General features: G+C 38.6%; 1 protein-coding gene across 6 annotated transcripts in view; it reads left to right on the forward strand.

Moving 5' to 3' along the window:
- Nucleotides 1-7,095, forward strand: part of LOC146983502 (voltage-gated potassium channel KCNC1-like) — a 76,392-nt gene extending 69,297 nt beyond the window's left edge. For 2 of the 6 annotated variants that reach the window (XM_085785089.1, XM_085785087.1), the window contains one exon: nucleotides 1,443-2,115. In XM_085785089.1, coding sequence (XP_085641215.1) covers nucleotides 1,443-1,486 — 44 coding nt within the window. In that variant the 3' untranslated portion in view covers nucleotides 1,487-2,115. Of the gene's footprint in view, nucleotides 1-1,172; nucleotides 2,116-6,749 lie in introns of those variants that run through there. The other 4 variants (XM_085785090.1, XM_085785091.1, XM_085785088.1 and 1 more) reach the window with 4 other exon arrangements.
- Nucleotides 7,096-12,811: the final 5,716 nt, after the last annotated feature.

Raw genomic sequence — 12,811 nt, forward strand, 5'->3', positions numbered from 1 at the left:
AAAGACACCTGTGTTGCAAGATAAATCTGATGCAGGTGTGAGTCAATTCAAATCATATCAAATTACATTAAACAAATTGTTTTTCTTTTGAATGTTTACTTTTTGTTTATGAATTTGTGGACAATTTTACCTCACCACACCACAAATAGCTATAGTCATCTGAAAAGTGGTTAGATGCACTGTGAATTCTCACATATGGCCTTTATTTATCAACTTATCAACTGGGGGATAGATCAGGCCAATATCTATGTGTGTATATCTATCTATCTATATGTGAAAGATACTGTCAATGAATATTAGAAGTCGGGTGCATCACTGGAAACTTGAGTGATGTCGAATCATGTGCTTCATGTAAGTCATGATTTATTCCATAACACTGGTGCAGGAAACATATTTCATAAAATAGACAAAGTAGTCATAGGAGCATGGGGGGAAAAAAATAGGTGAACATACATAATCAACACATAATGACCTTTTTTAGTCTCACCAAGAATTCCAGTGTAGATGTTGTCATGGAAACCAGAATTGTTGGATCTCATCTGATCTTCTGCACCATCAATCCTCACCTTCTGACCATGCACTCTCACCTGGGCTCTCAGCAAAAAGGCTGAGCTGCTTGTGTTCATCTGCCAGCTAATGGTTTTAACAGATCTGTCCAAGGAAGTTTTATTTCCTGTCCTTCCATGAGTGAGTGAGTGAGAGGAGAAGATTAATGCCACTCTGATCTCTGTGTGTGAAGCACAAAGTTGGACTCAGGCCTCACAAGCCAGAGGGGCAGGGAAAGCCTGGCTATTTCTAAAATAAATATGTAAAGCTGAATTTTAAATAACATGGTGCATGTTGTTTTTCTAGCAGTGCGTAAAAAAGAAATCTAAAGGACAATCTGAGCTTTTAGGTGGTGGTATGGGGCAAGCAATATCAGTGATTGGAATCAGCAAATGATCTCTTCACTTCGCTAGAGGGATGGATAAATTGTGAATATGTATAGATAAAAAAAAATATATATATCTAAGTATCCTGAGTCCAGCTCTGTACTTGACACACACTTGACATGAGGCTATAGTATTTAGCTCCTCACATTATTCCTGGAAAGACAGCAAATACATCCACTTCCAAAACAGTGATTCCTTTACAATGAGGTAACTAACTTTCTCTTCATCTGAAAAAAAAAGTTTTAGACATTGCAGCTCAGCCTGAAAGTGAGAAGAGTTCATCCTGCCACCATCACCACCACTGCCACCGCTGCCAATAGCATTACTACTTTTGCACTGACACCAGTGTGACTCAGCAGCCAGTGGCAATATTTTTAGTTTTCTCCCTTTTTGGCTTCTCTTTCTTTCCCTGTTTTTTGCCCCTTCCTGAAACCTATACCCCCCCCTCCCCCCCGACCCCCCTCAAACCCCCCCCCCCTCGTCCATCTCCTTTTTGTTTTTGGTGGTCAGTAGGAGGTACCGTGAACGGCTACTGGAGCGACAGCCCTTGGTAAAAGAGGAACAGATGACAAACACCACACGAGAAGAAGAGCGAGGACATGACAACAGAGACAGCATACAAACAGAAATATGCAATGTAGATAAATAAGACAGGCAGGTGGTTTTATCTGTGTGTTCAGATGTGTTGTATCTGCGGCACACATGTTGTGTGTCACGGATGTTTATGTTTTATGTTCCTGTGTGTGTGTGTTTGTGTGTGTGTGTGGCCAGATTTCCATCTACCTCTGTACTAAGATGCACAAATGTCAACTAGGAAAAACACATTGTTTCAAAAAAAAAAAAAAAAAAATCTTAAGAAGAAACAATTATTCCACTTTAGTAGTTTTATCTTTTTGTCAACGATTGTACTTTTTTTTTATAGATGTTTTTTATTTATTTATTTATTTAAAACAGCATTTTTCTGATGTGCTTGGTTTCACTACAATGTCAGACTTTGTCATTGCTGTAGAAAGTAATTACAGGATGTGTCTATTGGTTAAGTTTCAGGTCTGTCCTCACATCTCATTATTACCTCCTTTTGTCCCCCAATAAGTATCAGAGAGCTTTCAGCAGCATGAGACTGTCCTTGGACAATATACACTTTAACACTCAGAGAACATTTGTTAGGTATAATACATTGTTTGTCTGGTAAATCTTGTCAAATGATTGGATTCCAAAAAATATGAATTCACAGGAATGTCTCAGTGCTTTCCTGTCACTTTTGCTCTTACTCTTCAGTTTCATAGAGTGAAATCAAAAATGTCGACATTAATTTTGAATTAAAATAATCATACAATGTTAGAATACTCCACCAATACAATTAAGGCTCCAAGATGAAAATGATATATCTTATGTGTTTGACATGTAAATTAGCCTCATCTTTAGGATGTTTTGCTTCCCAAAATGTCAAGCTATTCCATTGATGGTAGGCTATATGACCCTGCTTCCTTTTAGCCTCATGCCCCAACCAGGTATCAGTTTCATGAGTAGGAAAGAAAAAAAACACCAATCCTATTAGACAAACATATCCACACCAACCTAACGCCCAAAAAGCAAACTGGACCCAGGATTCACCACAGGTTAGTTTCATATTCAGGCTTAGGATCCCCTATACACACACTGGCACACATACAGTATCTGGATACAAACACACGCTCCAGTCCATCTGCTGAACCTCTCTTATCATTTCTCACCATGTTCTCCTCTCCTTATCCTCCTCTCCCTTCCCCCGGTGTCCAATGTTGTGAGTGTGTCTAAGGCCACTGCTGATTGGCAGCTTTTGTCATGATGATGTACATATGTAAAGTTTGTGTTGTAAATGAATCTGCATGGGTTTCCTACACAAGCAGTAAGGGATACTGATATGACTGATAATGTGGGGAGGTCTGACAAAAATTTTAGTCTCAAGTTTAATGAATGTGTATATAGCATTTAGATTACTAGGAGTGTGTATGGATTAAGAGTGTGTTTAGAAGCCTACATATGCACTAACAACGCATGCAGGACAAAAAATCCTCACCTCTTTGGATGCAGGAGGTGGGATGAGCTGTCATTATGCATGCCAAAATGCTACAATGCTATTGGTCGAAACGGGCCATATTAGGTACTGTAATGGGGATGGTAGGGTGGGGGTGGGTGGGAAAGTTTATTTTTGCAGGATGGGGAGGGTTACTGTTTCTGATAGGTCTTGTATAGCTGCTTTCTTATCAATCTTGAGAGACTTACGATAAGAGATACATATTAACAGTTGTAGCTTATGATTTTCTTTTCTTTTTTTTTTGCTTCTCTTTTCACAGAAAACTGTTCTGAAAGCCTTGTGCTTGTCAGATATATGCAAAAAGAAGTAGTAACTGTGAACTAATGCTAAGAAATGAAAAAAAAAAAAAACGAACAAACAAACAAAAAAAAAACAAATCCAGTTTCTTCCATCCATTGTTTTTGGCTCCGCTGCCAGAGAGGAGCGACCCTATGACTCCCAAGAGATCCCCTTTCATCAATTTCATTGATGAGCTGCTTCATTGTCTGTCATGTTACCTGTCCATCCCTTTTGTCCTGTTTACTACACCTGTATTTAAACCACAATGGGTTCATAGGATACCTTTGCAATGTGAGAATCCTGGAATTCAGTGCAACTTTTAACAAAGATGAGGATTAGAGTTGAGGCCTGGTTGATCTGTTGGGGTAGTTTTCAACAGGACCACCATAAATGTGCTGTATATCAGGTTGTCCCAATTAGACATCTTTAACAACTGTTTCTTCATAATACTGTCGCATTGTTGTGACAGTTTTCAGTTTTCTACAGTAAAGGCACTGGGAGATGAATTAATCTTCTGTGTGGCAGTGAACGCACCACATGTAGAAGCTTTAATCCAGTTTTTTTTTTTTTTTTATGTTGGCATCGAATGCAAAAAACCTTAGATTGAGCCTGGGCCAGGATTTTGCTGATTGGTCAAAAGATGTGTTTTTTCGGGGGGGGGTTTGTTTTGTTTTTTTCATTCATTTTTTTGTTTTTGTAGAAAATTGTAAGCGATCAAATAGTCACAAAATAACCACACTGTTGAACTAGTAGCCTTTTGAGTGAGGAGGATCTGGGGCACTGGTTGGTGATCCGTATTTGAACATGATGGATTTTATTCATTATCCTGATATGCAAGGACACAGGAGCACCAACATAACCAAACTTGGCCATGATGACTTCTTTTCAAAAGAACGAAGAGTTTAAACCAAAAAAAAAAAAAAAAATCTGTGAATAAGTTGCACTGACAAGTGAGGACCCACTGCAGAGGTACTCCTCGAAGTCTGAGTTCCTGTTAGTCCATATAAACCCCTTGTTGCCATTTTTGTCCTATTCCATTCATTCACAACTCAGGTATCTCTTTTTAAATCCCTTCGTCTGAGCCCCATTGTTCCTCAAAGATGTACATTAGATATGAAACAGAGAGACTAGAAAAAAAAAAAGTTGAGTTTTCTTTTCTGTCGTGTGCCTGCCATTTTGATCTGTTTTATGGCTCTCATCCCACCTTCAAAAGTGCTTCTTTGTTGTGCAAAACTGCTTCCTGTCTTTTCTTTATGTCATCCCTTGTGTCATCCAACACTTTCTTGAGAAGTGTTCCCCTCTTTTGGCGAGATATCAGTCCCCCAACACACCATCCATTCCTCCAATCCTCACATTCTCACAGAAACCAAAACCAAAAGGAACTGAGTGAATTTGGAGCACCTTCACACCAAAAAAAAAAACTTTTTACACTGGATTTCACCATGGACGGAACCAGAAATGGACATAAAATGATTGTAAAAGACTGGGGTTCTATCTTGTAGATGTGCAGGAGGGGGAGAAAAAAAATGTGCAATAAAATAATGTGTTGTGAGTGGACTCTCAGCCGAGCAGCATCAAAGGAGATGGAGAAGGAAAAGGTTTGGCAAGACAGAAAAGTGGTGATGAGGAGGAGGAGGAAGACAGAAAGAAGCAAAATCGCTTCTCCATGTAAGAATGTGTATCTCACTGTTGTTACTGTGCACCGTTTGCTTCTTGTGTCGTCTTTCTTGTCTGTGTGTGTTTATGTGTTAGTGTTACATTTTGTTTTATGTTTTGTGTCTTCATGTCGTGTGCTGCACTCAGTGTCTTTTTCGGTTTGTTTTTTTCATGTAGCCTTTATGTGCACCACACCTGGGTCAAACAGCTTTCACACTCTTCTACGGGTTATCCCACATATAGATACAGGAGAATTGCTGTTTGCTTTTTGTTTTTGGGCAAACACAGACTGTACCTGAATGAAATGAATTGGAACTGACCTGACCTAATGCATCAACCCTGTTTTGGCCATCACAGTGGGATGAACAATTATCTAAAAAAAAAAAAAACGTATTTGGCCAAGGTCTGGTCTGTACATGTGCAGCACATACCAACTGAGCTACTCCACTTTCTTCTGGTAGTCTGGATCTCAGCCCAGTCCTGGTTGGCTGCAGTCCTCTGGTTTGAACGTTGACCTCTTAACAATATTTTTTGGATGTCACCCTCTTTGACTTCAGAGTCTTGGTCTTATTGTCATTCACAAACCAATTACCATTTATTTGTATCAGAGGACTGAGCAGCTCCCATGGGACTTCTGCAGTCTGTATATGTGAGTGTGTGTGTGTGTGTGTGTGTGCAGGTGTGTGCGTGTGCGTTTTATAGACAAGCTACGTTGCGTTTTTTGGTGTATTTGCATGTTGGCTGGGCTGGACAAGTCTTGTACTAATGTCCTTTTTTGTTTTGTTTTGGCTTTTATTGATGTGTGTAATGGTCTACCATTTCCTTGCCATGGTGTACAGTATTTTCTTGCTGTGCTCCCCATTAATACAAGCAAGTATGTAATCCTGTGGCATTCTGCAGCACTGGAAATCATAGATCAGTTTTTTCATTTTTACATAAACAAATAGGATTGGGTTGGAAAGTTTTGTAGTTAGGCTATAATGACCACTAACGTTATACATATTCATAGCAACAAAGAAATTTTACAGCCTCTTTGCCAACAGCATCTTTGGGATTAAATATGTTGATGACATAATAATAGACAAACTTGCTGTCGACATTGTTTGCAGTAACAGCAAGTAGTGATAGTGTTAGATAGTAATAGTGAGCACAATCTGAAATAAAAACAAAAGAGCATGATAAAACATTGAGAGTGAGTCAGATCCATTTTAAAATTTGGATCAAGTCAGAGACAAAAATATAATTTTCAAAATACAATATAAAAAAGTAATTATTGGTCCCCTCCTGATGCTCTTGGAAAAGAAGCCCAATCAAATGTGATACTATGTCACACCTCAGACAGATATCACCTCATTTCAAGCAAAGGAAATGGAAACCTATTTTTTCTCTGATGGGTAAAATAATGATTTTGCTTGTTATGTCTAAACTAACATGTAATTCTCCTGACGGGATAGTTTAATCCGGCCCCTCATCAGCTGTCAGTAAAAATACATATCGTTGGCCAATACTACTATTGTTATCTGTTATTGAGTGTAATTGTTTAATAATAATGAAGGAAAAACATATTTTGAAATGCAATCCCATTAATTTTATCATATGTAAAAGCTTTTACCAACAGCTGATGTGGCTGCCTCTAGAACACTCTGTGGAGAAACCATTCCCAAGAAACAAAAGAAAATATTAATTTACCCACCAGCATCATCTAACTGACCGGCGTTACATGCTGAATGCACTCTGTAGATCAAGTCACAATGAAAGTCATGACTTTTCAATTCACTAAATGATCTTTCCTTTTTCTCTTTCAGTGCTGAGTTTCTAACCCCTCCACCCCTTCCATACAAGAAAAGGAAAACACCAAACTTTACCACTGCTCGTCCACCTCCCCCAATGGAAGTCATTGTAGAAAAGACGAGGGAGACAGAGAGAAAGAAAAAAAAACAAAACGAGACGAGATGTAGAGATCTTCACCACCTCTGAAAAATGTGACCTGAACATTAATCATCAGCTGTTTGACACATTCATATGCAACCTGAGAATCACACATATAAGCCATTAGAATATAGGAGTGACAGAATATGTCCACCCTCTTTGAACTGATGTTCCACAGCATGGATGCTCTCAGCTCAGCAACATGAGGGGCCATGAGTGACAGACATGGAAACCATGCGACGACGAGGATACCCCTCTGTTTCAACTGTGTGTAACTGAGTTGTATTAATTCCTTTACTGAGCACTCTCTTTATTTGAAGAAGCTGCATGCACCATCCAGTGAATGTTCCACTAATTCTGGCACTCTAAGCACTATGCAAGGTATGGGGCAATGTTGAAACGGCTCCAGCAGAGTCTGATCGAGTGTTGCCGTTGGAATGCAGAGGCTGCGGGACTACAGGACCTCTTACCAGCGGATGGAAAATCTACTCATACATATCAGAAACATTAGCCATATCCTGTCTATCTGATAACCATTGGACTTCTTGTGAGAATGGTCGACATCTTAGGACTTCAACTGATCTTTTTCAACACAGATCTCCATGGATTTCAAAGTTTTAAATCACCCCCCAATGGAATTTAATCCAAAGACACGTGGACGGACGTTTCCAGTCATAGAGTTCAAACTGGGCTATAGGGTTAACATCTGCTAGGAATGAGGTGTCGTTGGAAAGAAAGACATGATTGATCATCTCTCTTTCTCTCTCTATCTTCTCTCTCTCTCTCTCTTTCTTTCCCTCCTGAGTCTAATCGGTACCTTGACAACCCTCCCAACCAGCCCACCCACCTTCCTGCATCTCAGCATTGCTGCTGCTCCTCTTCAGCAAATCTGCATGGCATGAATGAACTCAATAACAACCCAAAGAAAGACAGTTATAAAGACACAGTGGATGGATTAGAAAAGGGGTAGAAGGAAGTCATGAGGGGGGGGAGAGAGAGATACTGTAGATTTCTTTTTTCCACCTAGAAATGTCAATGCAAAGTCATATCATCATCCAAGATTCTGTTTAACCCCCATCTGGCTGCTAATAAGAGCAATGCAACATGCCAGTGAACTCTCAGAAGGCATGATCGATGGGGAGAAGCTTTCTCCTGCTCCGAGTAAAGAGGGAGGGGGGGAGGAGGAGATTCAGACCATACACTCTATACCTCTGGGAATGGGGGTGGAAACACACAGGCTTTTCAAACGTAGCAGGTTGAGTAACAGAGGGAGGACATCTTTGAGAAACTACACAAGGGATTAAAAAAAAAATGCCAATGATTGCAAATTAGAGGTGCATTTTAAAGACATTATTTACCAGCATGAATATTCTGCATGACTTCTTTAAGCCATTCCAATCTCCCCCCATGAGAAACAAGGCTAGAAATGTTGAATTTAAACATGGTGTTTAACAAAACATTCATGTTGTACCAAAAGAGAAAAAAAAAGAAAAAAGCCTCAATTTTGCTTTCAACGATAAAACATAAATAATTAAGAAGAAAAGCGCTGCAACATTTACCCTGTTTTGTTTTCTTTGAGAAATATTAGAGGACTCCAGCCCTCTAAAGTACAAAAAGACTCCTCCCAACTTCTGCAAGTATTTCTTATGCTGTACTTACTACAAGTTTGTCTAATGCTACTGCAACTTCTATGTCTCACCTGGCTGCTATTCTGCTTCTTCTTCTTCTTCGACTTCTTCCTCTTCTCCTTCTTTTATCAGAACCCTATTAACAGAACCACATTCTATTCTCTCTAATGGCAGCTGTGTATGTCTGTGTCAATATCTGGACCCATGACTATCAAACTAATGTTCAATTGAACTCTGCTGTACACTCCAAGATGTCATTCATTCTGTGTATTTTAACTGAGCGTATCCAAGGTTACCACCACCCCTCAGAGATCCGACAGGCACATCTGAATCTGGATCGAGAATATGACAGAAAAACAAAGGTTCAGATGCTCAGAATGTGATGCAGGCAGGTCTGTTTACTTCCTCAGGGGAAAAGATAAAGAATGGCATCCTTTTCATCAACTAGCTTAGATTTGCACTCAGCAGTTTGATACACACCCCCAAGTAAAAAGCTTGTCCAATAACCCTCATCCTCATGAAGGATCATCTATTTTTGTAAACATTTTTGTAGCATTACAGACACTTTGATTTAGATTTTTGTTGAGTGAGAAAGTGATAAAGGCCTTGCCTGATAACCATCAGTTATGTTGTTATGCTGACTGATTGCATTTCTAGTAGCCTCACTTAAAACAACAAATCATATGGCTGGTTCAAACATATTACAACTGTGCCATAAGCCAGTTTGTAGTGCAGTGAAAACTTCAACTTAGTGAAAACATAAACCTGTAGCATGGAAACTTGTCACCCAATCTACAAGACTTTGGCAACTGGTTTGTAGATAGTTTGCAATAAAAGGCAGAAACAGAAAAGGCAGGTGATGTACTATGTCAGACCAGCATTTATGAAGAATCTTGTGTGTTTCTTGATTATTCATTCATTGGTATTTGGTTTGCTAGGTTGATCACCTGGGCTAAATTATGTGAAACAGTGTAGCATGGATGGATGACTAAACAGGACTCTGGGGCACAGGCACAGGCACAGGGGCCCAAGAACCAAACTCACCAACCAGATAAGCCCATCAATTGTAACTTTTTGTTTGTGCTAAATGCCAGTGTTGCTCCAGGAGCTTGAACTGGAGCCTCTAAAATTTGGACAAAAGATCCTTAAAGTCGCATTTGCTCATTTACAAGGGGCAGAAGATATTATGAGAATGAACTAAATACCTTTATTCTTTCAATCGATATACTGTAAAAGCTTGGAGCTAGGGGAAAAAAATCGCAAACATGTTTCAATTTTTTTCTTACTGTTGTCATTGGCTATTTTATTTTATTTGGAAAGGATCTTCTATAGAACTGACTGTAATTTCTACCATATTTGCATTGTTATTGAGCACAGAAAATGTGCACTGTGGGGGCCAAAAAGGTTTTAATAGGGCTGATTTCAAATGATTGTTTGTTGTGTTACTTATCTATTTTTTTTAATTTTTTTATTATTGTGAATTGTTCATCATTCTTTATCATTCTTGGGAGAATATATAATCACAAACAGCCAAAAAATCTAATGGAAAACAGGTTCTATCTCAGGAATCTACTGTATCAAAATCTGAGTGTTAGAACATATTATGATGCTGCAGTGTCAATTTTCAAAATAGATTTAGGTTTCTATTAGTTTCATTCTTATCATTGCATTAATTTAAGGTGGATCTCTAAAATCCTACACTGACCTGTATACAGTGCAACTTACTTTTCAACTCAAAGGTAAATTAATCTGTATACATTGGTATAATTCTTTTCAGCATTTCAGCATTTTTTAATTTGCAAAAACTGTACTTGCCCATGAAGTTGTCCTGTGAATTCCTAGCAAGTGAGTGGGAAATGGGATATTCTCAAAGGTAATGTAGCATTAAAGGGGTGGGCTCATCCAGGATGTCCAGAGACCTGCACCTTATGGTTTTTGTCATAAATACAATTTGATTTTAGAACAACAAAAGCATGTACAAATGTGACAGAAAATGTTTTTCATCTTTAATTCTTTATCATCCTGTAGGAATGATTTATGTTACATTTTGAGAATGAGCTGTCACCACAAAGGTAGTTAGTGTCCTGACAAAGAAATGCTTCAGGAGTTCATGGGTACAGCCAATATTCACAGCTGGATCAGCTCCATCCTACTACACCCCTTGTCCTGCATGCATATTGTAAGTCCAGAATCAGTCTAAGTATAATAGAAGGAGAATTGTTACACGGTTACAGAATGGCCTATTATGGCGCTGCAGTGTAGTGGGGATTGTGCAATAATGAAATAAGCTCTTTTTAGGGCCTTTGGTTTGGAATACATGTATAGGTTTGTATGTTAGAGTATGTCTGTACACGAGCATGGAAGACAGGAGGCATGTGGTGAGTCTGAGCTAAACCGCGCCCATGCAAGCAGTCAGACATCTGAGCTAACCCATAGTGTAACTTTTACTTGAAACCCAAGTGACGACCAAACATATCAGGACAAGATGCAGACGAGTAGCTCTGCCCACTGTCACCCTCCCAAACTCACAGTTTCTCTTCTCCATCCCATGATGACACAGTTCCCCCCTCTCTCTCCACCCTCTCTTCCTCTTTTCCCCTTTTCCTCCTTTGGTTATTTTGAGGAAGAAGCTTCTATTTGCATCCCTTGTTCTTGTGTTTTTCTATCCTGTTTTTTGAAGAAGAATTCTAAATGCATGCGTGGGAAACTTTAAAATGAAGACTTCAACTTAATTCTGAATGTCCATGGGAAGGGAAGCCTCTCGTCCATTGAAAAAGAGGGAAACATTCATCCCTTCTTCCTTTCTATGAAGAGACTAAACAATTTTTTGTCTTAATCTTTCCCCCTGATTAATTTTACTTCCTGTGCTTATAATTTATGGCAGCCGCAGTGATGTATAAATAGCAATAAAGAAGCTAGATTACTGAGCAAAGGGTGGACTTTTTTCACTGATATACTTTATACACACTAATCACAGAGCAGCAGTTAAAGACGTAATCACTGTGTAGAGGCAGAACGGGCTCATTTTCAGGAGTCTATTTATGGTTGGATGTATTTGTTCGCTAAATCATCTGGAATGATTCATTTTTCCATGTAACTGTTTCAGAATATATCTTGCAGATATATTTTAGGTCACTTCTCTCTACAAGAGCATGGAAAACTTTCTTTTTCAGGTCCATTTCCGATGTACCTGTCTGTTGACATCTGTTCATTTCGCTGTGCCTTCTCACTTATTTTTCATATATAGAGACTGTCAGAAAAATAGATCATGCCATGAGTCCAAGTACAACTATTTACTGTGTTTGGATTTCATCAGTCTTGGGGGAGAGGGGTGGGGGGATGGGGGTGGGGGGGCATGTTCACATAAAAAAAGCTGAGAAAAAAAAAGAAAGCTGATCGACAGAAAGACGAGAGGCTTCCCTCCATTTATGAATGGGGATTATGCTATTAAAAAAACTGATGCTGGATATAATTTTATTGTCACTACACTGGAGAGAGAGAAAAAAAGACAATAAAGAACTGTACAATATATATTTCAATGGAATGTTTATTATTTACATTTTCTATTTTTGAAAAATGTAAAAAAAAAAATTAAAAAAAAGATAATAATAATAAATAAAGAGAAAAAAGGTGAAACCAATAATCCAACAGCATTTGTAAAATAGAAACAGCTCTATTGTTAAAATGTTTGACTGTGAATGCTGATTTACCTGAGCAACCCTCCTCCTTTATTGATAGATAAATAAAGAACAGATGAAAACACACAGACACACACACATACACACAAACAAACACACACACATTCTGTACACACACACACACGCACACGCACACACACACGCAATTACTGGGAAAAAGCAAACAAATTCAATTTAAAAAGAAAACCTCAAAATTTAGTAAAAACATTAAAGTTTATGCCAAAATGTTCCATCTGTGTCCTGTGGCCTTTTTTCAGTTTTTTGTTTCTTATCCATACATATATGCTTTGAACACATTTAAGGTTTCGCTGCACTTCAGCACACACACACACGCACAGACCTTTTGTTTTTTTGTTGTTGTTTTTATTTTAGATTTCTGTATATGGTACATATTGAAAATTGAAACAGAAGATGAAGGGTGGGAGAGGCATAATTCAATGTGATGATTACATTTTAACAGTTTAACCTTTACACAAAGCCAAATGTTTGTAAGCACTGGAGTTAATAGATACCTTCAATAATAATTTATTCATAATTTGCATTCTTGATGTACTTGATTGTAACTTGTGCCTGGCAGGCCTCTGCAGGCAGGAAGTGAATTTAGCACTTTCA

The sequence above is a fragment of the Trachurus japonicus genome, chromosome 8 (assembly GCF_045865225.1).
Source record: "Trachurus japonicus isolate A0001 chromosome 8, Traja_1.0".
NCBI classification, from domain to species: Eukaryota; Metazoa; Chordata; class Actinopteri; order Carangiformes; family Carangidae; genus Trachurus; species Trachurus japonicus.